The sequence below is a fragment of the Oncorhynchus masou genome, chromosome 11, assembly GCF_036934945.1.
Source record: "Oncorhynchus masou masou isolate Uvic2021 chromosome 11, UVic_Omas_1.1, whole genome shotgun sequence".
Lineage (NCBI taxonomy): Eukaryota > Metazoa > Chordata > Actinopteri > Salmoniformes > Salmonidae > Oncorhynchus > Oncorhynchus masou.
Genome location: NC_088222.1, coordinates 9,273,146 through 9,300,279, shown reverse-complemented (window position 1 = coordinate 9,300,279; position 27,134 = coordinate 9,273,146). Strand labels below are relative to the sequence as shown.

General features: G+C 44.8%; 1 protein-coding gene across 4 annotated transcripts in view; it reads left to right on the top strand.

The window, feature by feature from the left end:
* Positions 1-24,495, top strand: part of arhgap24 (Rho GTPase activating protein 24) — a 256,798-nt gene extending 232,303 nt beyond the window's left edge. For 3 of the 4 annotated variants that reach the window (XM_064977335.1, XM_064977338.1, XM_064977337.1), the window contains 8 exons: positions 2,819-3,026; positions 10,638-10,770; positions 12,261-12,334; positions 12,514-12,635; positions 12,899-13,011; positions 13,575-13,929; positions 14,546-15,272; positions 20,933-24,495. In XM_064977335.1, coding sequence (XP_064833407.1) covers positions 2,819-3,026; positions 10,638-10,770; positions 12,261-12,334; positions 12,514-12,635; positions 12,899-13,011; positions 13,575-13,929; positions 14,546-15,272; positions 20,933-21,176 — 1,976 coding nt within the window. In that variant the 3' untranslated portion in view covers positions 21,177-24,495. The remainder of the gene's footprint in view (positions 1-2,818; positions 3,027-10,637; positions 10,771-12,260; positions 12,335-12,513; positions 12,636-12,898; positions 13,012-13,574; positions 13,930-14,545; positions 15,273-20,932) is intronic. The other variant, XM_064977336.1, reaches the window with a different exon arrangement.
* The last annotated feature ends 2,639 nt before the right edge of the window (positions 24,496-27,134 follow it).

Sequence of the window (27,134 nt, the reverse complement as noted above, 5' to 3'; positions counted from 1 at the left end):
TTCAAGCCTCTCTTTGTGGAGAAAGTAGTCTGGACACTTTGTTCAAGCCTCTCCTTGTGGAGAAAGTAGTCTGGACACTTTGTTCAAGCCTCTTTTTGTGGAGAAAGTAGTCTGGACACTTTGTTCAAGCCTCTCTTTGTGGAGAAAGTAGTCTGGACACTTTGTTCAAGCCTCTCTTTGTGGAGAAAGTAGTCTGGACACTTTGTTCAAGCCTCTCCTTGTGGAGAAAGTAGTCTGGACACTTTGTTCAAGCCTCTCTTTGTGGAGAAAGTAGTCTGGACACTTTGTTCAAGCCTCTCTTTGTGGAGAAAGTAGTCTGGACACTTTGTTCAAGCCTCTCTTTGTGGAGAAAGTAGTCTGGACACTTTGTTCAAGCCTCTCTTTGTGGAGAAAGTAGTCTGGACACTTTGTTCAAGCCTCTCCTTGTGGAGAAAGTAGTCTGGACACTTTGTTCAAGCCTCTTTTTGTGGAGAAAGTAGTCTGGACACTTTGTTCAAGCCTCTCTTTGTGGAGAAAGTAGTCTGGACACTTTGTTCAAGCCTCTCTTTGTGGAGAAAGTAGTCTGGACACTTTGTTCAAGCCTCTCCTTGTGGAGAAAGTAGTCTGGACACTTTGTTCAAGCCTCTCTTTGTGGAGAAAGTAGTCTGGACACTTTGTTCAAGCCTCTCTTTGTGGAGAAAGTAGTCTGGACACTTTGTTCAAGCCTCTCCTTGTGGAGAAAGTAGTCTGGACACTATGTTCAAGCCTCTCTTTGTGGAGAAAGTAGTCTGGACACTCTTCCTTTTCATGAGTGAGAGGTTTGCTTAGTTTGATCTGTGTATTTTGTGAAGATCTGACATCACATTCTATAGACATTTCTTCAACTTCTGTATTTGAATGAATGGAGACCGAAAGGACAGAAACAGAAGCCCGGAAGAAGGACCCAGGGTAGAGAAAACATCTGGAAATACTCTTACCACAGTACTCTGCTGTTCAGAGTTACTGAAACCTCACTGAAAACCACAAACAATGACAAAGTTATCATACCCATGGGGACATGCCTGTCACATCTCTGTCTTTCTATCTGCTCACACAGCTGCTTGAATACACAGATCGTACTCGTCTTTTCCCTCATCTCCAACGATGCTGAAGCACGGGGGAGTTTAAAACTGGGTTCCTTCAGCGCTCTGATTTTTACCATAGTTTTTTATTCATCGGATTATCTACCGGAAAATGACAAGTTGTGCCAGCTTCAAGAGGGGTGAGGGAAACACGTCACAACTCGTCTGGACACAGCCGTGTGCGAAGAGAGGGGTCACAGGTTACGTGTTTTATGACGTTACATACCAGAACAGAACCACTTAGGGCTGATTGGGAAAACCTATGTGTTTGAGATGACAAGGTCATGCTCCTTATTGGGTTTTAGGGTGGAGATATACTGTTGACAAAGATACTGTATTATAAGTGAGTGTTGCTGAGTGTTTTGTCATTTTTGTTTATTAGCACAATGTTTCAGAATGTCTCTGTATCAACTGTTTGGTAAGATTGGAACAACACACTTTAGGGACATGCAGGATTTTGAACAACAGAATTAGACTATTGCAGTTGCTCATTGTTAACTGTGCCATACCTCATTGTAGCCAACCACATGTTGTGTTCAGGGCCAGGCCTCTGTCTCTGTCTGTGTCTGGAGACCAGAACAGTATGCAGCAGATCCAACGCTCTCAGGAAGGCAGCCTTAGCAGCTCTAATCCCCTGTTGAACGCCGTCCGCATGAGACCTTTAAATGTGAACCACACCTGGGTTCAAACACTATTTGAAATCTTTCAAATACTTTGAGTGTTTGTGTCAATCTGCCTGGAGTGCCAGATGGCCGATTGTGTTTGTTTAGGACTGTTTTATTAGTCCATAAAGTCAGGCATGCTCAATCAAGCACAGATAACGTTTTTATTTTTTATTATTTCAAATACTATTTGAAGCCAGGTCTGATGTGAATCACAATTTGTTTCTAATGGATTGCCACAGACAAAAGGCCAGAGCAGCAGAGAGTAGAACATAGAATAGGAGAGGAGCCCCAAAACAAAGGACAGGAGAGGAGACCAGATGAGAGGAGAACAGAACAGAGTAGAACAGAGAAAAGGAGAGGAAAACCAAACAGAGGAGAGGAGAAGAGAGGAGAAGAGAGGAGAGGAGAGGAGAGGAGAGGAAGTTTGATTTAATCTCTTATATTTGTAGGTGTTTTGTGGGGGATTAATAATACATTTTCTTTAGTACAGTGGTCAGAGTCAGATCTATTTTAGGCTGAGAACAGACAAACAGATTCCATTGGATTTAATCAGATGGTTTAGGATCCCCATGTTCTCTTTGATGTTGTTATCTGTGTGGCTCTAGTAACATGAGCCAATTTCTTCCTATTTGATACATTCAGATCGGGGGATAAATCTGGTGTGTTTTTTAATGGGCTTGATGTGATGCCATGGTTTGACAGGATATTTTTCCCTTTAATGTTCTATAAGAAAAATAAAAAAAATAAAAAAATCTAGTTGTGAAAATCCTCAAAACACTGCCAGTTAGTCCATCTTTTAGAAAAATCACTGTTAACTGAACACTAATGCAGTATTCTTCATAGCACACAGTGTTATGTTACCTATGACACCTTTAGCTGTGAGTTGATCGCTGTTTAACATCCTCTAGCAAGCATTCCACATGCCAATGAGTCGTTACTCATCATGTACAGGATGTCTTTTGGAAGAAAGAAAAAAACACAGCTTTAACAAGGAAGGCACAATATCCACCCTAAATCCTAACATTGAGCTGTGTGTGTTTGTGTCTCTGCCAGGTATCTTTGGTCAGAAGCTGGAGGAGACGGTGCGGTACGAGAGGCGTTATGGGAGCAGACAGGCCCCCATGCTGGTGGAGCAGTGTGTGGGCTTTATACGCAAGTGGGGCCTACGGGAAGAAGGACTGTTCAGGCTACCAGGGCAGGCCAACTTGGTCAAAGAGCTGCAGGATGCCTTTGACTGCGGAGAGAAGCCCTCCTTCGACTGGTATGTTACGTTTACTGTAAACGAGATGAAGAAATGTGTACTAATGTAAATGCTCAACTTTTTTATTTTGCATGTGTTTGAGTGTGATTCTGTTCATTCCATTATGAGCCTGTCCTCCTTATCTCTTCCTCCACCAGCCTCCACTGGTGTGTGTATATATATATATATATATATACAGTATGGACTTTTTTAAGGAAAACCCAGCCTTGGACTGGATGTCAGCAATATACAATATACTGTATATACACTGAGTATACAAAACATTAAGGACACCTGCTTTTTCCATTCAGAGGATGAATGGGCAAGACAAAATATTGAAGTGCATTTGAACGGGGTAATGGTAGTAGGTGCCAGGTGCACCGATTTGTGTCAAGAACTGCAATGCTGCTGGGTTTTTCACGCTCAACAGTTGCCATGTGCGTATCAAGAATGGTCCACCACCCAAAGGACATCCAGCCAAGTTGACACAACTGTGGGAAGCATTGGAGTCAACATGGGCCAGCATTCCTGTGGAACGCTTTCGACACCTTGTAAAGTCCATGCCTTGACGAATTGAGGCTGTTCTGAGGGACAACGGGGGTGCAACTCAATATTAGGATGTGTATGGGAACCCACAGCATTGGCAGTGCTTTCACCATTCTTATTCACTCTGCAATATATAGAATCTCAAATCAAATTCCACATTTTTAATCTGTTTCCTGCTAATTCTGTATCGGGGTCTGCCAGGATCTTATAAAAATATTCCCACAGTTATAATAATTCTCAGACTGGGAATGACATGGAATTAAATCTGGGAGTGGAAAGTGGTGACAGACAGCTTTTGGCACATCCACCTAATGCCTCAGGGCGTTATTATGGGATGCTCAGACACCTTACCTGTGATGACTTTTACTGACAGCTCTGTTGATATGCATTTCGTATATATATATGAGTTCTCATATAGGTTAGCTGTTTAAAATTAAATGAGAAGTCACACCAACAATTTATTTTTTAACAAATGTACTTTTTCCACCAGCATGCTCTACTGCAGATGGATAAACATTTTTTGGGGGGGCAAGTTAATGGAATTCTGCAACCCTACTATACCTTACTCAAAAAAACTGCATATGTTTTACTCATATGAAGTTAGTACTGCTCACTTGAGCTATTTAACTTTCTTAATTAACTCCACTTTTTTTTTTTAGGAAATCTGTTTCCTTAAAATGTTTGAGTAGCCAGAACTTATCCGAGTTTTACAGTGTAGAGGCCGATTCAGAGTCGAGATCAGTGTGCTCAACTCAGACTTTAGTGGAAACCACCAGTAAGAAACTTGCAGGAGTATTAAAAATGCCAGAGGGAGAGAGGGAGGGGAGGCGAACGATGTAAGAAGGGAGAGAACTAGGCGGAAAGGGTGGAAAGCTAAAAGAGGGATATGGGGTCTCATCGAGTGTGACTGTAAAGTGCTGATTACATTCTGACGCTGACAGTCCTCCTGTAGTATTCTAACTCAGAATGACATTACATTCTGACACTGACAGTCCTCCTGTAGTGTTCTAACTCAGAATGACATTACATTCTGACGCTGACAGTCCTCCTGTAGTATTCTAACTCAGAATGACATTACATTCTGACGCTGACAGTCCTCTTGTAGTATTCTAACTCAGAATGACATTACATTCTGACGCTGACAGTCCTCCTGTAGTATTCTAACTCAGAATGACATTACATTCTGACACTGACAGTCCTCCTGTAGTATTCTAACTCAGAATGACATAACATTCTGACGCTGACAGTCCTCCTGTAGTATTCTAACTCAGAATGACATTACATTCTGACGCTGACAGTCCTCCTGTAGTATTCTAACTCAGAATGACATTACATTCTGACGCTGACAGTCCTCCTGTAGTATTCTAACTCAGAATGACATTACATTCTGACGCTGACAGTCCTCCTGCAGTATTCTAACTCAGAATGACATTACATTCTGACGCTGACAGTCCTCCTGTAGTATTCTAACTCAGAATGACATTACATTCTGACGCTGACAGTCCTCCTGTAGTATTCTAACTCAGAATGACATTACATTCTGACGCTGACAGTCCTCCTGTAGTATTCTAACTCAGAATGACATTACATTCTGACACTGACAGTCCTCCTGTAGTATTCTAACTCAGAATGACATTACATTCTGACACTGACAGTCCTCCTGTAGTATTCTAACTCAGAATGACATTACATTCTGACGCTGACAGTCCTCCTGTAGTATTCTAACACAGAATGATATTACATTCTGACGCTGACAGTCCTCCTGTAGTATTCTAACTCAGAATGATATTACATTCTGACGCTGACAGTCCTCCTGTAGTATTCTAACACAGAATGATATTACATTCTGACGCTGACAGTCCTCCTGTAGTATTCTAACTCAGAATGATATTACATTCTGACGCTGACAGTCCTCCTGTAGTATTCTAACTCAGAATGACATTACATTCTGACGCTGACAGTCCTCCTGTAGTATTCTAACTCAGAATGACATTACATTCTGACGCTGACAGTCCTCCTGTAGTATTCTAACTCAGAATGATATTACATTCTGACGCTGACAGTCCTCCTGTAGTATTCTAACTCAGAATGACATTACATTCTGACGCTGACAGTCCTCCTGTAGTATTCTAACTCAGAATGATATTACATTCTGACGCTGACAGTCCTCCTGTAGTATTCTAACTCAGAATGACATTACATTCTGACGCTGACAGTCCTCCTGTAGTATTCTAACACAGAATGACATTACATTCTGACGCTGACAGTCCTCCTGTAGTATTCTAACTCAGAATGACATTACATTCTGACGCTGACAATCCTCCTGTAGTATTCTAACTCAGAATGACATTACATTCTGAAGCTGACAGTCCTCCTGTAGTATTCTAACTCAGAATGACATTACATTCTGACACTGACAGTCCTCCTGTAGTATTCTAACTCAGAATGACATTACATTCTGACGCTGACAGTCCTCCTGTAGTATTCTAACTCAGAATGACATTACATTCTGACGCTGACAGTCCTCCTGTAGTATTCTAACTCAGAATGACATTACATTCTGACGCTGACAGTCCTCCTGTAGTATTCTAACTCAGAATGACATTACATTCTGACGCTGACAGTCCTCCTGTAGTATTCTAACTCAGAATGACATTACATTCTGACGCTGACAGTCCTCCTGTAGTATTCTAACTCAGAATGACATTACTTTCTGACGCTGACAGTCCTCCTGCAGTATTCTAACTCAGAATGACATTACATTCTGACGCTGACAGTCCTCCTGTAGTATTCTAACTCAGAATGACATTACATTCTGACACTGACAGTCCTCCTGTAGTATTCTAACTCAGAATGACATTACATTCTGACACTGACAGTCCTCCTGTAGTATTCTAACTCAGAATGACATTACATTCTGACGCTGACAGTCCTCCTGTAGTATTCTAACACAGAATGATATTACATTCTGACGCTGACAGTCCTCCTGTAGTATTCTAACTCAGAATGATATTACATTCTGACGCTGACAGTCCTCCTGTAGTATTCTAACACAGAATGATATTACATTCTGACGCTGACAGTCCTCCTGTGGTATTCTAACTCAGAATGATATTACATTCTGACGCTGACAGTCCTCCTGTAGTATTCTAACTCAGAATGATATTACATTCTGACGCTGACAGTCCTCCTGTAGTATTCTAACTCAGAATGACATTACATTCTGACGCTGACAGTCCTCCTGTAGTATTCTAACACAGAATGACATTACATTCTGACGCTGACAGTCCTCCTGTAGTATTCTAACTCAGAATGACATTACATTCTGACACTGACAGTCCTCCTGTAGTATTCTAACTCAGAATGACATTACATTCTGACGCTGACAGTCCTCCTGTAGTATTCTAACTCAGAATGACATTACATTCTGACGCTGACAGTCCTCCTGTAGTATTCTAACTCAGAATGACATTACATTCTGACGCTGACAGTCCTCCTGTAGTATTCTAACTCAGAATGACATAACATTCTGACGCTGACAGTCCTCCTGTAGTATTCTAACTCAGAATGACATAACATTCTGACGCTGACAGTCCTCCTGTAGTATTCTAACTCAGAAGGACATTACATTCTGACACTGACAGTCCTCCTGTAGTATTCTAACTCAGAATGACATAACATTCTGACGCTGACAGTCCTCCTGTAGTATTCTAACTCAGAATGACATAACATTCTGACGCTGACAGTCCTCCTGTAGTATTCTAACTCAGAATGACATTACATTCTGATGCTGACAGTCCTCCTGTAGTATTCTAACTCAGAATGACATAACATTCTGACGCTGACAGTCCTCCTGTAGTATTCTAACTCAGAATGACATAACATTCTGACGCTGACAGTCCTCCTGTAGTATTCTAACTCAGAATGACATTACATTCTGATGCTGACAGTCCTCCTGTAGTATTCTAACTCAGAATGACATTACATTCTGATGCTGACAGTCCTCCTGTAGTATTCTAACTCAGAATGACATTACATTCTGATGCTGACAGTCCTCCTGTAGTATTCTAACTCAGAATGACATTACATTCTGATGCTGACAGTCCTCCTGTAGTATTCTAACTCAGAAGGACATTACATTCTGACGCTGACAGTCCTCCTGTAGTATTCTAACTCAGAATGACATAACATTCTGACGCTGACAGTCCTCCTGTTGTATTCTAACTCAGAATGACATAACATTCTGACGCTGACAGTCCTCCTGTAGTATTCTAACTCAGAATGACATTACATTCTGATGCTGACAGTCCTCCTGTAGTATTCTAACTCAGAATGACATAACATTCTGACGCTGACAGTCCTCCTGTAGTATTCTAACTCAGAAGGACATTACATTCTGACACTGACAGTCCTCCTGTAGTATTCTAACTCAGAATGACATAACATTCTGACACTGACAGTCCTCCTGTAGTATTCTAACTCAGAATGACATAACATTCTGACGCTGACAGTCCTCCTGTAGTATTCTAACTCAGAATGACATTACATTCTGACACTGACAGTCCTCCTGTAGTATTCTAACTCAGAATGACATAACATTCTGACTCTGACAGTCCTCCTGTAGTATTCTAACTCAGAATGACATTACATTCTGATGCTGACAGTCCTCCTGTAGTATTCTAACTCAGAATTCTTCCATAGCGACTCAGGGCAGGTGAGAAGAGAACACGGACATAGAGGTGATCATTGGGACTGTTTTAACATGCTGTCACACTTTATTTATGCACTACATCGTACAGTGCCCTCCACTTATATTGGCACTCGTGATAAATATGAGCAAAACGGGCTGTAAAGAAAATATATTTGCAGTAATAATGTGCGACAAAAGGTTGTTGAGTTCCACAAATAAGGAAATGGCTATAAGAAAATAGCTCAACGGTTGAAAATGTCCATTTCCACTATCATGGCAATAACTAAGATGGTTAAAGCAAACGGAGATGTTAACAACGGACCTGGAAGAGAACGTGGGTCTATATTGACCCCACACACAGTGAGGAGGATGGTTCGAGTGGCCAAAAAAATCTCCAAGGGTCACAGATGTGAAATTGCAGACATTGGTTGGGTCTTGGGGTCAAAAAATCTCCAAAACTACGATCAGATTTCACCTTAAAACGGTACTAGAGCTTTCAATGGGACCGGATTCTATGGTCAGATGAGACCAAAATATAGATTTTTGGAAACAAACACCGGAGGTGGGTTTGGCGTAGACAGAAAGATAGATATGTAGACAAGTACCTCCTCCCCACTGTGAAGTATGGTGGTGGGTCGTTGATGTTGTGGGGCTCTTTTTCTTCCAAAGACCCTGGACAACTAGTTAGGATACATGGTATCATGGACTCCATCACGTACCAGCAGATATTAAACCAAAACCTGACTGCCTCTACTTGGAAGCTTAAACCTGGCCGTGGTGAGATCTTCCAGCAGGACAATGAACCAAAGCACACAAAATCAACACAAAAACTGTTCACTGACCACAGAATCAAGGTTTTGCCATAGCCGTCCCAGTCCTCTGACATAAACCCCATAGATAAACCTGTCTGATGAGCTTAAGAGGAGAGTCCACAAGCGTGGACCTGGGAATCTGAAGGATCTGGAGAGATTCTGTATGGAGGAATGGTCTCAGATCTCTTGTCATGTGTTCTCCAACCCCATTAAGCATTATAGGAGAAGTCTCAGGGCTGTTATCTTCAGAAAAGGGAGGTTACACAAAGTATTGAATGAAGAGGTGCCAATAATTGTGGCACACATATATTTGAGAAAAACATTTGTTTTATGTTAAGAATGTATTTTTTCTTTCAATTATTTTACTTTCATTAAACATATTTTAATATATATAATATTTTGAAAGAAGACAGAGGATAAACAATACATTGAAAAAAATTCACAGCCTGTTTTGCTATATATTTACCAAGGGTGCCGATATTAGTGGAGGGCACTGTACATCCATCCTTCCACCCTCCCACCATCCCTCTCTCTTTTCCCTCCCTCATTGCCCCCTCCATACATTGATCTGTGTTTACGTCTTCTTCGTATAAAGGTGCTTCATCTTACTCTCTCTGCCCCTCTCCTCTACCTCTCTGCCTTCATCTCACTCCACCCTCTCCTCTCTCTCTGCCTCCATCTCTGTCCCTCCCTCACCCTCTCCTCTCCCTCTCTGCCTCCATCTCTGTCCCTCCCTCACCCTCTCCTCTCCCTCTATGCCTCCATCTCTGTCCCTCCCTCACCCTCTCCTCTCTCTCTGCCTCCTTCTCTGTCCCTCCCTCACCCTCTCCTCTCCCTCTCTGCCTCCATCTCTGTCCCTCCCTCACCCTCTCCTCTCCCTCTCTGCCTCCATCTCTGTCCCTCCCTCACCCTCTCCTCTCCCTCTCTGCCTCCTTCTCTGTCCCTCCCTCACCCTCTCCTCTCTCTCTGCCTCCTTCTCTGTCCCTCCCTCACCCTCTCCTCTCCCTCTCTGCCTCCATCTCTGTCCCTCCCTCACCCTCTCCTCTCCCTCTCTGCCTCCTTCTCTGTCCCTCCCTCACCCTCTCCTCTCTCTGCCTCCTTCTCTGTCCCTCACCCTCTCCTCTCTCTCTGCCTCCTTCTCTGTCCCTCCCTCACCCTCTCCTCTCCCTCTCGGCCTCCATCTCTGTCCCTCCCTCACCTTCTCCTCTCTCTCTGCCTCCTTCTCTGTCCCTCCCTCACCCTCTCCTCTCCCTCTCTGCCTCCATCTCTGTCCCTCCCTCACCCTCTCCTCTCTCTCTGCCTCCATCTCTGTCCCTCCCTCACCCTCTCCTATCCCTCTCTGCCTCCATCTTTGGCTCGCTATTTCTCTCTATTTCACCCTCTCACTTTTTCCTCTCTCATCCCTCTCTTCTCTCTCTCTATCCTCTTCTCTCTCATCCCTCTCTCTTCTCTCTCTATCCTCTCCTCGCTCCCTTCTCTCTCTTCTCTCTCTCTTCTCTCTCTCTTCTCTTTCTGTCCTCTCTCTGCTCCTTTGCTCTCTCACTATCTCATCTCCCTCTCTCCCTCTCCTTCCTCTCTATGCAGTAATACAGATGTCCATACAGTAGCCTCTCTACTAAAGCTGTATCTCAGAGAGCTACCAGAACCAGTCATCCCCTTCTCCAAGTTTGATGACTTCCTCTCCTGCACCAAAATGCTCTGCAAGGATGAGGAATCTGTAAGTACTTCCTGGGTCTAAGATTGAAGTTGTATCTGAAATGGCTTCCTATTCACTTTACTGCCTTGGGCCCTACTTTGTACCAGAGCATGTGAGACATGTCAAAAGTAGTAATAGGGTTCTGTTAACCATTCATATCGGATGAATCTTCTCTCACACTTCAAGACTTGCTGCTTTATGGGATATCAGTCCTCAACTCCCCTCAGTCACTCTACAATCCTGTTTGTTTTCATCTTTCAGTCAGCAACTTGGTGTGTGTCTTAGCTGGGCTGAGCTGTGTGTGTGTCTTAGCTAGGCTGAGCTGTGTGTGTGTTTGCGTATGTACGTGCGTGCTTGCATGCCCATGTGTGAATCTAACTCCAGCGTGACTTAGAGGCTAGCTATCTTACCTCTGAAAACACACAGCCAGTCAACCAGTCAACCAGTTAGCCAGTCAACCAGTCAGCCAGTCAACAAGTCAGCCAGTGAGCCAGCCAACCAGTCAGCCAGTCAACCCAGGTATCGGATCATTTCACTGCAAACACAATCAAAGTCCTGAGCATGACCAGCAGATTGAACTGAAGAAGCCAAACATTTTTCTCATTCTATATCTCATATTCCCACCCTGCTTCGCTGTCTTTTCTTTGAATTGTTTGAAAGACACAATGAAAATGTCAAAGAAAGTGAAGGTTTTTTCTTCTTCACAGGATCAGTGTAGACCTTGAGAATATGGCCCGCCGGTAAAGCTCGTGAGGTCACGGCAGGAGACCACAATAATGGTCTGGGATACAGGCTTTCTCCCAAATGATACCCTATTGATACCCAGAGCCCTGTCGGCTCTGGTTAAAAGTATTGCACTAGATAGGGAATATGGTGCTCTTTTGGGACTCAACTAAGGATATTGATTATAGTCAAATCTGGACCAGATTAAAAATGGAGATCTGTTAATGGATCACCTATGACTTGTTAAATGGACTCATAAGATTAATGGTAAAGGTATGCTGAATTGGATGAATAGGGTTTATTATGCATTTTTAATATCCATTCATAATGTGGGGAAAATATCGACTAAGGATACATTTAAAGCATACATGTCAACCAGAGTCTTCGTTAACTATTAACTATCTACTTCCGTAAAACAATTAGCTAATATTCTGTGGTGATGTCAAACTATTTGTTTGCCCTAATCCATCCCATGAATCGCTCCCAAGAGTGTAGAAGACGTATTAAACTGATTCATTAGGGGCTCCTGAGTGGTGCAGTGGTCTAAGGCACTGCTTCTCAGCGCTAGAAGTGTCACTGATGACACTGTGGACATTTATTTGATGAGCGTGAACAGTGGCAGCCATGGAAAGTGTTGGGAAAATAATTTGGTGACATCTTGTGGTCTTAATGTGAATTACAGGGGGGGGGGGGGCAGTTACCCCCAGGGGGCTTCTTACCCCCTAGTACCCTACTTCTATAGTACATTGGGATGTACATTAAGTGCAACTTGTGTATTCTCTCCCCAGGGAATGAAGGACCTGAAAAGACAAGTGGAATGTCTTCCTCCAGTCAACTACAATCTGCTTCAGTACATATGCAGGTAGAGTAGCTGCATTAGTGTGTATTATTATATCACTGTATCATTGTATTACTGTGAAGTCCAGTATTATTTTTCATAGGCTGACCTGCAAAGTGTCTTGTGTTGGGGACTTTGTTGTTCCACAGTATTGAACTGTCATTAAACAGCTTGCTGGGATGTTATTTGTGTTTCTCCTACAGGTTTTTAGATGAAGTCCAGTCCTATTCAGGTGTGAATAAAATGAGTGTCCAGAACCTGGCCACGGTCTTTGGTCCAAATATACTACGGCCAAAGATTGAAGACCCTGTAGCAATCATGGAAGGTCAGTTTATTTTCTAACTCAGCTTGATGTCTGTGGCTTTTCAGGTTGCCATTGTCAAAGAGAACCTACCTGGTTAAATAAAGTGCATTTCGATGGAAAAATTTAACTTTTTAAATGGAAAGAACGGCATACATGATCTCAATAATTAATCAAATATGTAGTAATTTGACACCATTGTCCTTCTAGGCCTATGACACTGTCAGTATACAGTATTCTGATGCGTATGGACCTGTGAAGACATGTAACCTTTCTGGTGTTCTCAGGTACAGTGCTAGTGCAGCAGCTGATGTCTGTTCTGATTGGTCGTCACGACGTGTTGTTCCCTAGAGACGAGGACAGTCCCAAGACACTGGAGCTGGTCAACAACAACAATGAGGTGGGTGGTGTACGAGCCCGTGGCTACGAGCCCGTGGCTACGAGCCCGTGGGTACGAGCCCGTGGGTACGAGCCGGTGGGTACGAGCCCGTGGCTACGAGCCCGTGGGTACGAGCCCGTGGGTACGAGCCCGTGGGTACGAGCCCGTGGCTACGAGCCCGTGGCTACGAGCCCGTGGGTACGAGCCCGTGGGTACGAGCCCGTGGGTACGAGCCCGTGGGTACGAGCCCGTGGCTACGAGCCCGTGGGTACGAGCCCGTGGGTACGAGCCCGTGGGTACGAGCCCGTGGGTACGAGCCCGTGGGTACGAGCCCGTGGGTACGAGCCCGTGGGTACGAGCCCAAGCATGGTATTAAAAGCCTGGTACTAGGTTGTGGGTTGAAATAGTAGTGGAGAGGAATTCGGGATCCCGCTCTAGTGATTCGTAGCCCTGGGACTTGTAAACCTAATTGTCAGCCTTGGCCCATAAGGTTCCTTCTTGGTCTAATGGTTACGACTTTGGGTTCTTTTACATATACTCAAATGTACCCACTGCACTAAGTGTAATATATTATCATCCTGTAGGTCCAGAAGAGGCTGACCCAGATTGTGCCGACGGTACAGACTACAGAACAGAACAACAATACCCAAATACCCCAGCAGAGGGTGAAACAGTGTTCTTGGGAGACCCCCGAGTCGCCTCACCGCCAGCCCCCGGTAGCGTTAGACAACAACGGCTCCGGTTCTCCTCGCTCAGCCAGCCCACTTAACGGCCATGTTACCGGGCGCTTTGACCTGGCCCGCAGCCCGCCGTTAACCGTTAAGAAGAACCCGGCGGTCTCAAAGGGCAGCGGCGTGGTCACCAACGGCTCGTTTAGTTGTTCGCCCTCTGGAGACGCAGCCAACCAGGAGAAGAGCCAGACTCTGCCCGGTAACACAGGTTACTATCTGCTCTGTTCTGTCAGATTTGAATTGCACTAGATTTGATTTGAATTGCACTAGGTTTGATTTGAATTGCACTAGGTTTTGATTTGAATTGCACTAGGTTTTGATTTGAATTGCACTAGGTTTTGATTTGAATTGCACTAGGTTTTGATTTGAATTGCACTAGGTTTTGATTTGAAATGCACTAGGTTTTGATTTGAATTGCACTAGGTTTTGATTTGAATTGCACTAGGTTTTGATTTGAATTGCACTAGGTTTTGATTTGAATTGCACTAGGTTTTGATTTGAATTGCACTAGGTTTTGATTTGAATTGCACTAGGTTTTGATTTGAATTGCACTAGGTTTTGATTTGAAATGCACTAGGTTTTGATTTGAATTGCACTAGGTTTTGATTTGAATTGCACTAGGTTTTGATTTGAATTGCACTAGGTTTTGATTTGAATTGCACTAGGTTTTGATTTGAAATGTTGCTTTTAACTGTACTTCTAATGTATGGTGTCCTTTGAGTATAGGACAGGATATACATTATTGTCCCCATGGGGAAATGTGTCTTGGACAATGACAGTCCTGAAAGTCACATAAAACGTATTGTTGTTATTTGTATTCATAGGAGGCATCAGCGTCCTCCAGGCCCGGCGCACCCTGAAGGGCTCGGGCACCAAGATGGGCACCAGCGGGGTCCCTAACGGAGGTGTCCGCATGGGCGTGTCAAGTACCGACGTGGTGAACGGTACCCTGAACGGGCGTAATGGTCTGTGGGTTCCCAATGGCTACCCGGTCACCTTACGAGACAGCAAGTCTCGGGACTGTGGGGAGCAGACGGCAGCCCAGAACCGGCTGTCCACCTATGACAACGTCCAGCAACAACAACAACAACAACAACAACAACAGTTACAAAATCAACAACAGCCGTGTCTCAGCTCTAGCTGTGAGGACAAGCAGAGTGTGGACAGTGCTACCTGGTCCACCTCCTCCTGTGAGATCTCTCTTCCAGACAACTCCACGTCCTGCCGTTCCTCCACCACCACCTGCCCAGAACAGGACTTCTACGGTGGGCTGGGCCACTACCAGGACCCCCTGTTGCTGCTGGATGGACCTAGGGGGCTGTCCTCCCTCGACGAGCAGCCCCAGCCAGGGGGGGACGTGGAGGGGGAGCGGAGGAACGGTGCTGGAGGTAGTGGAGGGAGGGGTAGTGGAGCCACCAGCAGCAGTGATAACAGTGAGACGTTCCCTGTCAATAAAGGACCCAGTAGTCACAGTGCTCTACACAGCCTGGTGGCCAGCCTGAAACAGGAGATGCAGAAGCAGAAGACAGAGTACGAGGCCAGGATAACAAGGTAGCACCACTACCTCCTACTGTGTTTTTATAATAAAACTGAGATAGGCATTTATTGAATTTGAGTACAGTTCATGCATATCTTAACAAGCTCTTTCTGCAGACAGAGGATCTTTCTTAATTGTTTTCCTTCTCTTTCATTGCACTGATCTGAAAGAACGGACAAGGTGAAATCCAGCCCAGTATTTTACAATCCGTTCAGATGAAGGGAATGAGATGAAGACAAGACTGTTTTAGAGATTTAAGGAAGAGCTTAACGATGTCCTTCTGTTGAAAAGCGATATCTCAGTATAAATACAGTAAACACACTAAAGAGAAGACAAAAAATGTTATGAGCTAAATGTTGTTTTGTTTTTTTAGGCTGCGAACTTCAACGAATAGTGCAGTGAAGGAATCTAATGGGAATCTATGATCATATAAAATAAAATGTTATTGATCACATACTCTGAAATCAGGACTACACCGAACAGGTGTACTGTAGACCTTACCGTGAAATGCTTACGTACAAGCCCTTAATTAACCTGCAATGCTGTTCAAGAAATAGAGTGAAGAAAATATTTACTAAATTAACTAAAGTAAATAAATAAATACAAATAAGTAACACAAGAAAATGTAATAACAATAACGAGGCTATATACATGGGGTACCGGTACCGAGTCAGTATGTGGGGGTACAGGTTAGTCGAGGTCATTTGCAAAGTGACTGTGCAGAGATAATAAACAGTGTGTAGCAGCAATGGATTCGGGGGTCAATGTTAATAGTCTGGGTGGCCATTTCATTAATTGTTCAGCAGTCATCAATCAAATGTATTTATAAAGCCCTTCTTACATGTAGATGATGTCACAAAGTGCTGTACAGAAACCCAGCCTAAAACCCCAAACAGCAAGCAATGCAGATGTAGAAGCACGGTGGCTAGGAAAAACTCCCTAGAAAGGCCAAAACCTAGGAAGAAACCTAGAGAGGAACCAGGTTATGAGGGGTGGCCAGTCCTCTTCTGGCTGTGCCGGGTGGAGATTATAACAGAACATGGCCAAGATGTTCAAACGTTCATAGATGACCAGCAGGGTCAGATAATAATAATCACAGTGGTTCTAGAGGGTGCAACAGGTCAGCACCTCAGGAGTAAATGTCAGTTGGCTTTTCATAGCCGATCATTCAGAGTATCTCTACCGCACCTGCTGTCTCTAGAGAGTTGAAAACAGCAGGTCTGGGACAGGTAGCACATCCGGTGAACAGGTCAGTGTTCCATAGCCACAGGCAGAACAGTTGAAACTGGAGTAGCAGCATGACTGGGGACAGCAAGGAGTCATCAGGCCAGGTAGTCCTGAGGTATGGTCCTAGGGCTCCAGATATAACAGATTGACCCTAGCCCCCCGGCACATAAACTATTGCAGCATAAATACTGGAGGCTGGGACAGGAGGGGTCGGGAGATACTGTGGCCCCGTCCAACGATACCCTCAGAAAGGGCCAAACAGGCAGCATATAACCCAGCCCATTTTGCCAAAGCACAGCCCCCACACCAGTAGAGGGATATCTTCAACCACCAACTGACTATTCTGAGACAAGGCTGAGTATAGCCCACAAAGATCTCCGCCACGGCACAACCGAAGGAGGGGGTCCAACCCAGACAGGAAGGTCACGTCAGTGACTCAACCCACTCAAGTGACGCACCCCTCCTAAGGACGGCATGGAAGAGCACCAGTAAGCCAGTGACTCAGCCCCTGTAATAGGGTTTGAGGCAGAGAATCAAGTGGAAAGAGGGGAACCAGCCAGGCAGAGACAGCAAGGGCGGTTCGTTGCTACAGTGCCTTTCCGTCATGGCTTGGGGGTAGAAGCTGTTAAGGAGCCTTTTGGTCCGAGACTTCTTGCAGTGCGGTAGCAGAAAGAACAGTCTACGACTTGGGTGACTGGAGCCTTCCTCTGACACCGCCTAGTATATAGGTCCTAGAAGTTTGACCCCAGTGATGTACTGGGCAATATGCACTACCCTCTGTAGCGCCTTATGGTCAGATGCCGAGCAGTTGTCATACCAGGTGGTGATGCAACCGGTCAGAATGGTGCAGCTGTAGAACTGGGGATCAATGCCAAATATTTTCAGTCTCCTGAGGGGGAAAAGGTGTTGTAGTGTCCTCTTCACAACTGTCTTGGTGTGTTTGGACCATGATAGTTTGTTGGTGATACCAAGGAACTTGAAACTCTCGACCTGATCCACTTCAGCTCCGTCGATGTTAATGGGGGCGTGTTCGGCCCCCCTTTTCCTATAGCCCATGATCAGCTCCTTTGTCTTGCTCACATTGAGGAAGAGGTTGTTGTCCTTGCACCACATGGCCAGGTCTCTGACCTCCTCTCTATAGACTTTCTCATCGTTGTCGGTGATCAGGCCTTCCACCGTTGTGTCGTCAACAAACTTCATGATGGTGTTGGAGCCGTACTTGGTCACGCTGTCGTGGGTGAACAGGGAGTACAGGAGGGGACTAAGCACGCACTCATGAGGGGCCCCAGTGTTGATGATCAGCGTGGCAGTTGTGTGGTTGCCTTCCCTTACCACCTGGGGCCATCCCGTCAGGAAGTCCAGGATCCAGTTGCAGAGGGAGGTGTTTAGTCCCAGGGTCCTTAGCTTAGTGATGGGCTTTGTGGGTAATATGGTGTTGAACGCTGAGCTGTAGTCAATGAACAGCATTCTCACATAGGTGTTCATTTTGTCCAGGTGGGAAAGGGCAGTGTGGAGTGAGATTGAGATTGCGTCATCTGTGGAGCTGTTGGGGCGGTATGCGAATTGGAGTGTGTCTAGCGTTTCCGGGCATGATGGTCTTGATGTGAGTACTGGCCGGCCTTTCAAGGCACTTTATGGCTGCCGACATGAGTGTTACGGGCGATAGTCATTTAGGCAGGTTACCTTCGTTTTCTTGGCCACGGGGACTATGGTGATCTGTTTGAAACATATAGGTATTACAGACTGGGTCAGGGAGAGGTTGAAAATGTCAGTGAAGACACTTGCCAGTTGGTCCACGGATGCTTCGAGTACACGTCCTGGTAATCTGTCTGGCCCAGCGGCTTTGTGAATATTGACCTGTTTAAAGGTCTTGCTCACATCGGCTACAGAGAGCGTGATCACACAGTCGTCCGGAACAGCTGGTGCTATCCTGTATGCTTCAGTGTTGCTTGCCTCGAAGCGAGTATAAAAGGCAAATCAAATCAAATCAAATTTTATTTGTCACATACACAAGGTTAGCAGATGTTAATGTGAGTGTAGCGAAATGCTTGTGCCTCTACTTCCAACAGTGCAGTAATATCTAACAAGTCATCTTTAACAATTCCCCAACAACTACCTAATACACACAGGTCTAAAGGGGTGAATGAGAATATGTACATGTAAGCATATGGATGAGCAATAACCGAGCGGCAAGGTGCAATAGATGTTGTAAAATACAGTATATGCAGTGGGGAGAACAAGTATTTGATACACTGCCGATTTTGCGTGTTTTCCTACTTACAAGGCATGTAGAGGTCTGTAATTTCTATCATAGGTACACTTCAACTGTGAGAGACTGATTCTAAAACAAAAATCAGGAAAATCACATTGTATGATTTTTAAGTAATTCATTTGAATTTTATTGCATGACATAAGTATTTGATACATCAGAAAAGTAGAACTTAATATTTGGTACAGAAACCTTTGTTTGCAATTACAGAGATCATACGTTTCCTGTAGTTCTTCACCAGGTTTGCACACACTGCAGCAGGGATTTTGGCCCACTCCTCCACACAGACCTTCTCCAGATCCTTCAGGTTTCAGGGCTGTCGCTGGGCAATACGGACTTTCAGCTCCCTCCAAAGATTTTCTATTGGATTCAGGTCTGGAGACTGGCTCGGTCACTCCAGGACCTTGAGATGCTTCTTACGGAGCCACTCTTTACTTGCCCTGGCTGTGTGTTTCGGGTCGTTGTCATGCTGGAAGACCCAGCCACGACCCATCTTCAATGCTCTTACTGAGGGAAGGAGGTTGTTGGTCAAGATCTCGCGATACATGGCCCCATCCATCCTCCCCTCAATATGGTGCAGTCGTCCTGTCCCCTTTGCAGAAAAGCATCCCCAAAGAATGATGTTTCCACCTCCATGCTTCACGGTTGGGATGGTGTTCTTGGGGTTGTACTCATCCCTCTTCTTCCTCCAAACACAGCGAGTGGAGTTTAGACCAAAAAGCTCTATTTTTGTCTCATCAGACCACATGACCTTCTCCCATTCCTCCTCTGGATCATCCAGATGGTCATTGGCAAACTTCAGACTGGCCTGGACATGCGCTGGCTTGCGTGCGCTGCAGGATTTTAATCCATGATGGCTAGTGTGTGACTAATGGTTTTCTTTGAGACTGTGGTCCCAGCTCTCTTCAGGTCATTGACCAGGTCCTGCCGTGTAGTTCTGGGTTGATCCCTCACCTTCCTCATGATCATTGATGCCCCACGAGGTGAGATCTTGCATGGAGCCCCAGACCGAGGATGATTGACTGTCATCTTGAACTTCTTTAATTTTCTAATATTTGCACCAACAGTTGTTGCCTTCTCACCAAGCTGCTTGCCTATTGTCCTGTAGCCCATCCCAGCCTTGTGCAGGTCTAACATTTGATCCCTGTCCTTACACAGCTCACTGATCTTGGCCATTGTGGAGAGATTGGAGTCTGTTTGATTGAGTGTGTGGACAGGTGTCTTTTATACAGGTAACAAGTTCAAAAGGGTGCAGTTAATACAGGTACTGAGTGGAAAACTATAGGGCTTCTTAACGAAAAACTAACAGGTCTGTGAAGGCCGGAATTCTTACAGGTTGGTAGGTGATCAAATACTTATGTCATGCAATAAAATACAAATTAATTACTTAAAAATCATACAATGTGATTTTCTGGATTTTTGTTTTAGATTACAGAATTACAGACCTCTACATGCTTTGTAAGTAGGAAAACCTGCAAAATCGGCAGTGTATCAAATACATGTTCTCCCCACTGTACATGTGATATGAGTAATGTAAGATATGTAAACATTATTAAAGTGGCATTATTTAGAGTGGCATTGTATAAAGTGACTAGTGATCCATTTATTAAAGTGGCCAGTGATTGGTTCTCAATGTTGGCAGCAGCCTCTCTGAGTTAGTGATTGCTGTTTAGCAGTCTGATGGTCTTGAGATAGAAGCTGTTTTTCAGTCTCTCGGTCCCAGCTTTGATGCACCTGCACTGACCTCCCCTTCTGAATGGTAGCAGTATCAACAGGCAGTGGCTCGAGTGGTAATCCTTTTTGGCAATCCTGTGACATCGGGTGCTGTAGGTGTCATGGAGGGCAGGTAGTTTGCCCCCGGTGATGGGTTGTGCAGACCGCACCACCCTCTGGAGAACCTTGCGGTTGAGTGCAGTGCAGTTGCCGTACCAGGCGGTGATACAGCCCGACAGGATGCTCTCGATTGTGCATCTGTAAAAGTTTGTCAGGGTTTTGGGTGACAAGCCAAATTTCTTCAACCTCCTGAGGCATTGTGTTATGTCATGACTTACCTGGACCACCTATTGAGATGTGCCTTTTGTTAAGTAAATTGGGTGTTAAATGATGTGAAAAAGAGACTGGAGTGACACTTTAAATAACTTCTTCCTCCTTCTAAACTAACTGCTCTTGTCTCTGCAGCCTGGAGCACAGTAACCTGGAGTTGGAGACTGAGATGGGGACTCTTCACGAGGAGCTGAACCAAGAGAAGAAGAAGGTCACCATGGTGGAGATCAAGTTTCGTAACGCAGAGCGAGCCAAGGATGATGCAGAGAAGAGGAACGAGATGCTGCAGAAAGAGATGGAACAGTTCTTCTCTACCTTCGGAGATCTGACCGACGACCCGCGCAGACCCGACCGGGCCAATACCATCTGGATCCAGTGAGGGGCTGTGTCAGTGCAGGGTGGACTGTGCCATTTGAATCGAATGAGAGGGGGTGGGACTTGACAATGACTTGGAGACATATTGAAAGGGACATTACCGTCTGGATCTAGTGAGGGGGGTTTGTACCACCTGGGGGGTGAGAGAAAGTGGGAGAATGTACCAAGGAGAAACTTTGACAGACTGCACCACCTGAATCTAGTGCGAGGGGGTGTCACAGTACACGGTGGAATGTGCCATTTTAATCTAGTGAGAGGGGGTGTGGCAGTGCAGGGTGGACTGTGCCATTTTAATCTATTGAGAGGGTGTGTGGCAGTGCAGGGTGGACTGTGTCATTTTAATCTATTGAGAGGGGGTGTGGCAGTGCAGGGTGGACTGTGCCATTTTAATCTATTGAGAGGGGGTGTGGCAGTGCAGAGTGGACTGTGCCATTTTAATCTAGTGAGAGGGTGTGTGGCAGTGCAGGGTGGACTGTTCCATTTTAATCTATAGAGGGGGTGTGGCAGTGCAGGGTGGACTGTGACATTTTATTCTAGTGAGAGGCGATGGGAGTATGTACTAAGGCGGTGTTTCCCAAACTTGGTCCCTTGGACTCACGTGGAACACATTTTAATTTTTGCCCTAGTACTACACAGCTTATTGAAATAATAAACTAGTAATCAACCTTTGATGGCAAAAACCAAAACGTGCACGTGTGGTCCCCAGGACTGAGTTGGGGTAACCCTGTACTGAGGAGTAGAAAAAACCCTTGAGAGGGACAATACCGTCTGAATGCAAGAGACATATGGATACAGTGTGTAGTGGGACAGGGTACATGTCGCTGGGCCTCAACCATGCTGACTGACTGTGGCAATATTACTGAAGACGCCAGGCGGCTGGTTATCTGCCTGAAACAGACTATACCCAGCCTATACATGGACGACTGAAAGACTACACTACCCATAAAACCATTCTTCTTCCCCATTTTCCTTCAAGATCCAATCAAGTATATAATCAACCCTGTTCCATGTTATCATGTATCTGGCTGTGTAGATAGAGGACCATGTTATCATGTATCTGCTTGTGTATATAGAGAAAAAACTATGCCGAAGAAAAGTTATGTTATGTGTAAAAAAAAAAAAAAAAAGTTACAAAAATATTTGTATGTTTGTCTGGTATATTTAAACAACAATAACTACGTATCCATGTGTGACATTTCCATTTGATATGAATGCTTTTCGTTGAACATACATTTTATTTTCAACATGGTGGTACTGAATTACTTTATGTACGCAGATTTAGTTTCTTGTGTCTCAAATCAAGTTAATATAACTTGTGTCTTCTTTGCTACAGAGCCATTTCATTCATCCCAAAGAAGAAGAGACAGAACATGCACGTGTTGTTACAGACACTTTGGTTTGTTTGTCTGTACTGTAGCTTTAAGACTTTGTCCGATAGGAACGGTTTGGCTTCAAATGAATCATGTAGATTCTATTAAACCTAAATACAAGTCTGGTCAGTAATGGTTTCAACATTGAATGTTCATCTGTAGTTGATATTTATCCTAAACTGAAACTGTACACGCATTGGTAATAAGACCCATCACTTGTTTTAGGATGCTTGGTCTAAGACTGAAAAAAAAGAAGAGCACTGTAGTTGTGATGATTCTGGGTATTAACGGGCCTGAACCTTGTGGAGTAGAGACCTCATGGTGGGTCTGGACCCTGTGGAGTAGAGACCTCATGGTGGGTCTGGACCCTGTGGAGTAGAGATCTCATGGTGGGCCTGAACCTTGTGGAGTAGAGATCTCATGGTGGGCCTGAACCCTATGGAGTAGAGATCTCATGGTGGGCCTGGACCCTGTGGAGTAGAGACCTCATGGTGGGCCTGGACCCTGTGGAGTAGAGACCTCATGGTGGGCCTGAACCCTGTGGAGTAGAGACCTCATGGTGGACCTGGACCCTGTGGAATAGAGACCTCATGGTGGGCCTGGACCCTGTGGAGTAGAGATCTCATGGTGGGCCTGGACCCTGTGGAGTAGAGACCTCATGGTGGGCCTGGACCCTGTGGAGTGGACCTGGACCCTGTGGAGTAGAGACCTCATGGTGGGCCTGGACCCTGTGGGGTAGAGACCTCATGGTGGGTCTGGACCCTGTGGAGTAGAGACCTCATGGTGGGCCTGAACCCTGTGGGGTATAGATCTCATGGTGGGCCTGGACCCTGTGGAGTAGACCTGGACCCTGTGGAGTAGAGACCTCGTGGTGGGCCTGGACCCTGTGGAGTAGAGATGTCATGGTGGGCCTGAACCCTGTGGGATAGAGACCTCATGGTGGGCCTGAACCCTGTGGAGTAGAGACCTCATGGTGGGCCTGAACCTTCTGGAGTAGAGACCACATGGTGGGCCTGGACCCTGTGGAGTAGAGACCTCATGGTGGGCCTGAACCTTGTGGAGGAGAGACCTCATGGTGGGCCTGAACCCTGTGGAGTAGAGACCTCATGGTGGGCCTCTACCCTGTGGAGTAGAGACCTCATGGTGGGCCTGAACCCTGTGGAGTTGAGACCTCATGGTGGGCCTGGACCCTGCACCATATAGATGGATACTGGCCTGTTGTTAGAGTGTGTTGTGTATATATACTAGAGACCTCGTGGTGGGCCTGGACCCTGTGGAGTAGAGATGTCATGGTGGGCCTGAACCCTGTGGAGTAGAGACCTCATGGTGGGCCTGAACCTTGTGGAGGAGAGACCTCATGGTGGGCCTGGACCATGTGCAGTAGAGACCTCATGGTGGGCCTGAACCCTGTGGAGTAGAGACCTCATGGTGGGCCTCTACCCTGTGGAGTAGAGACCTAATGGTGGGCCTGAACCCTGTGGAGTTGAGACCTCATGGTGGGCCTGGACCCTGCACCATATAGATGGATACTGGCCTGTTGTTAGAGTGTGTTGTGTATATATACTAGCGTTACTGTAGTGGATACTTGTGTCTCTGTCATACAGCACTCACAGCTGCCTGCCTGCTGTTGTCTGTCAGAGAGGAAGAGGTGAACCAAAGAGGGATAACTGGGCCCGAAATCTGTCTTCTCCACCAGGTGGCGCTTTTGGTTTGTTTATTTCAATTCAAGGGGCTTTATTGACATGGGAAACACATGTTAATATTGCCAAAGCAAGAGAAATAGATAATATACAAAATTGAAATAAACAATATAAATGAACAGTAAAAATTACACTCACAGAATTTCCAAAAGAATAAAGACATTTCAAATGTCATATTATGTATATATACAGTGTTGTAACAATGTGCAAATGGTTAAAGTACAAAAGGGAAAATAAATAAACATAAACATGGGTTGTGTTTACAATGTTCGTTCTTCACTGGTTGCCCTTTTCTTGTGGGAACAGGTCACAAATCTTGCTGCTGTGATGCAACACTGTGGAATTTCACCCAGTAGATATGGGAATTTATCAAAATTGTGTCTGTTTTCTAATTCTTTGTGGATCTGTGTAATCTGTGGGAAATATGTCTCTCTAATATGGTCATGCATTTGGCAGGAGGTTAGGAAGTGCAGCTCAGCTTCCACCTCATTTTGTGGGCAGTGAGCACATAGCCTGTCTTCTCTTGAGAGCCATGTCTGCCTACTGCAGCCTTTCTCAATAGCAAGGCTATGCTCACTGAGTCTGTACATAGTCAAAGCTTTCCTTAAGTTTGGGTCAGTCACAGTGGTCAGGTATTCTGCCACTGTGTACTCTCTGTGTAGGGCCAAATAGCATTCTAGTTTACTCAGTTTATTTATTAATTCTTTCCAATGTGTCAAGTAATTATCTTTTTGTTTTCTCATGATTTGGTTGGGTCCTGTCCTGGGGCTCTGTGGGGTCTGTTTGTGTTTGTGAACAGAGACCCAGGACCAGCTTGCTTAGGGGACTCTTCTCCAGGTTCATCTCTCTGTAGGTGATGGCTTTGTTATGGAAGGTTTGGGAATCGCTTCCTTTTAGGTGGTTGTAGTATTTAACGGCTCTTTTATGGATTTTGATAATTAGCGGGTATCTGCCTAATTCTGCTCTGCATGCAGAATTCTGCATGCAGAGTCTCAATTTGGTGTTTGTCCCATTTTGTGAATTATTGATTGGTGAGCGGACCCCAGACCTCACAACCATAAAGGGCAATGGGTTCTATAACTGATTCAAGTATTTTTTAGCCAGATCCTAATTGGTATGTTGCATTTTATGTTCCTTTTGATGGCACAGAATGCCTTGTCTCTCAGATTATTCACAGCTTTGTGGAAGTTACCTGTGGCACTGATGTTTAGGCTGAGGTATGCATAGTTTTTTGTGTGCTCTAGGGCAATGGTGTCTAGAATTTGTATTTGTGGTCCTGGCGACTGGACCTTTTTTGGTCTTACTGAGATTTACTGTCAGGGCCCAGGTCTGGCAGAATCTGTGCAGAACATATAGGTGCTGCTGTAGGCCCTCCTTGGTTGGTGACAGAAGCAGCAGATCATCAGCAAACAGTAGACATTTGACTTCAGATTCTAGTAGGGTGAGGCCGGGTGCTGCAGACTGTTCTAGTGCCTTGGCCAATTCGTGGATATATATGTTGAAGAGGGTGGGGCTTAAGCTGCATCCCTGTCTCACCCCACGGCCCTGTGGGAAGAAATGTGTGTGTTTTTTGCCTATTTTAACCGCACACTTGTTGTTTGTGTACATGGATTTTATAATGTTGTTTGTTTTACCCCCAACACCACTTTCTATCAATTTGTATAGCAGACCCTCATGCCAAAATGAGTCGAAGGCTTTTTTGAAATCAACAAAGCATGAGAAGACTTTGACTTTGTTTTGGTTTGTTTGTTTGTCAATTAGGGTGTACAGGGTGAATACGTGGTCTGTCGTATGATAATTTGGTAAAAAGCCAATTTATCATTTGCTCAGTACATTGTTTTCATTGAGGAAGTGTACGAGTCTGCTGTTAATGATAATGCAGAGGATTTTCCCACGGTTACTGTTGAGCCAAAAATATTGGAGAAGTGGTTTACCCATACATCTCCATTTTGGATAGATAATTCTTCATGTTGTTGTTTGTTTTGTGTTTTCCAATTTTACCAGAAGTGGTTAGGGTCTATGGATTCTTCAATTACATTGAGCTGATTTCTGACGTGCTGTTCTTTCTTTTTCTGTATTGTTTTAGTGATTCACCGTAGTGAAGGCGTAGACTCAGGTCTTCTGGGTCTCTATGTTTTTGGTTGGACAGGTTTCTCATTTTCTTTCGTAGATTTTTGCATTCTTCATCTAACCATTTGTCATTGTTCATTTTCTTCGGTTTTCTGTTTGACATTTTTAGATTTGATAAGGAAGCTGAGAGGTCAAATAAGATTTTAAGATTTTCTACTGCCAAGTTTACACCCTCACTATTACAGTGGAATGTTTTGTCCAGGAAGTTGTCTAAAAGGGATTGAATTTGATATTGCCTAATCGTTTTTTGGTAGGTTTCCACACTACATTCCTTCTATCTATAACATTTCTTAATATTACTCAGTTCCTTTTGCTTGGATGCCTCGTGATTGAGTTTTGCTCTGTTCAAGGAAACTGTGATTTTGCTGTGATCTGTTAGGGGTGTCAGTGGGCAGACTGAACGCTCTGAGAGACTCTGGGTTGAGGTCAGTGATAAAGTAGTCTACATTACTACTGCCAAGAGATGAGCTATAGGTGTACATACCATAGGAGTCTCCTCAAATCCTACCATTGACTATGTACATATCCAGCGTGCGACAGAGCTGCAGGAGTTGTGGCCCGTTTTTGTTGGTTATGTTGTCATAGTTGTGCCTAGGAGTGCCTATGGGGGAGGGAATGCTGTCACCTCCAGGCAGGTGATTGTCCCCCTGTGTGCTCAGGGTGTCAGGTTCTTGTCTCGTTCTGGCATTTAGGTCGCCACAGACTAGTACATGTCCATGGGCCTGGAAATGATTGATTTCCACCTCCGGGATGGAGATCTTC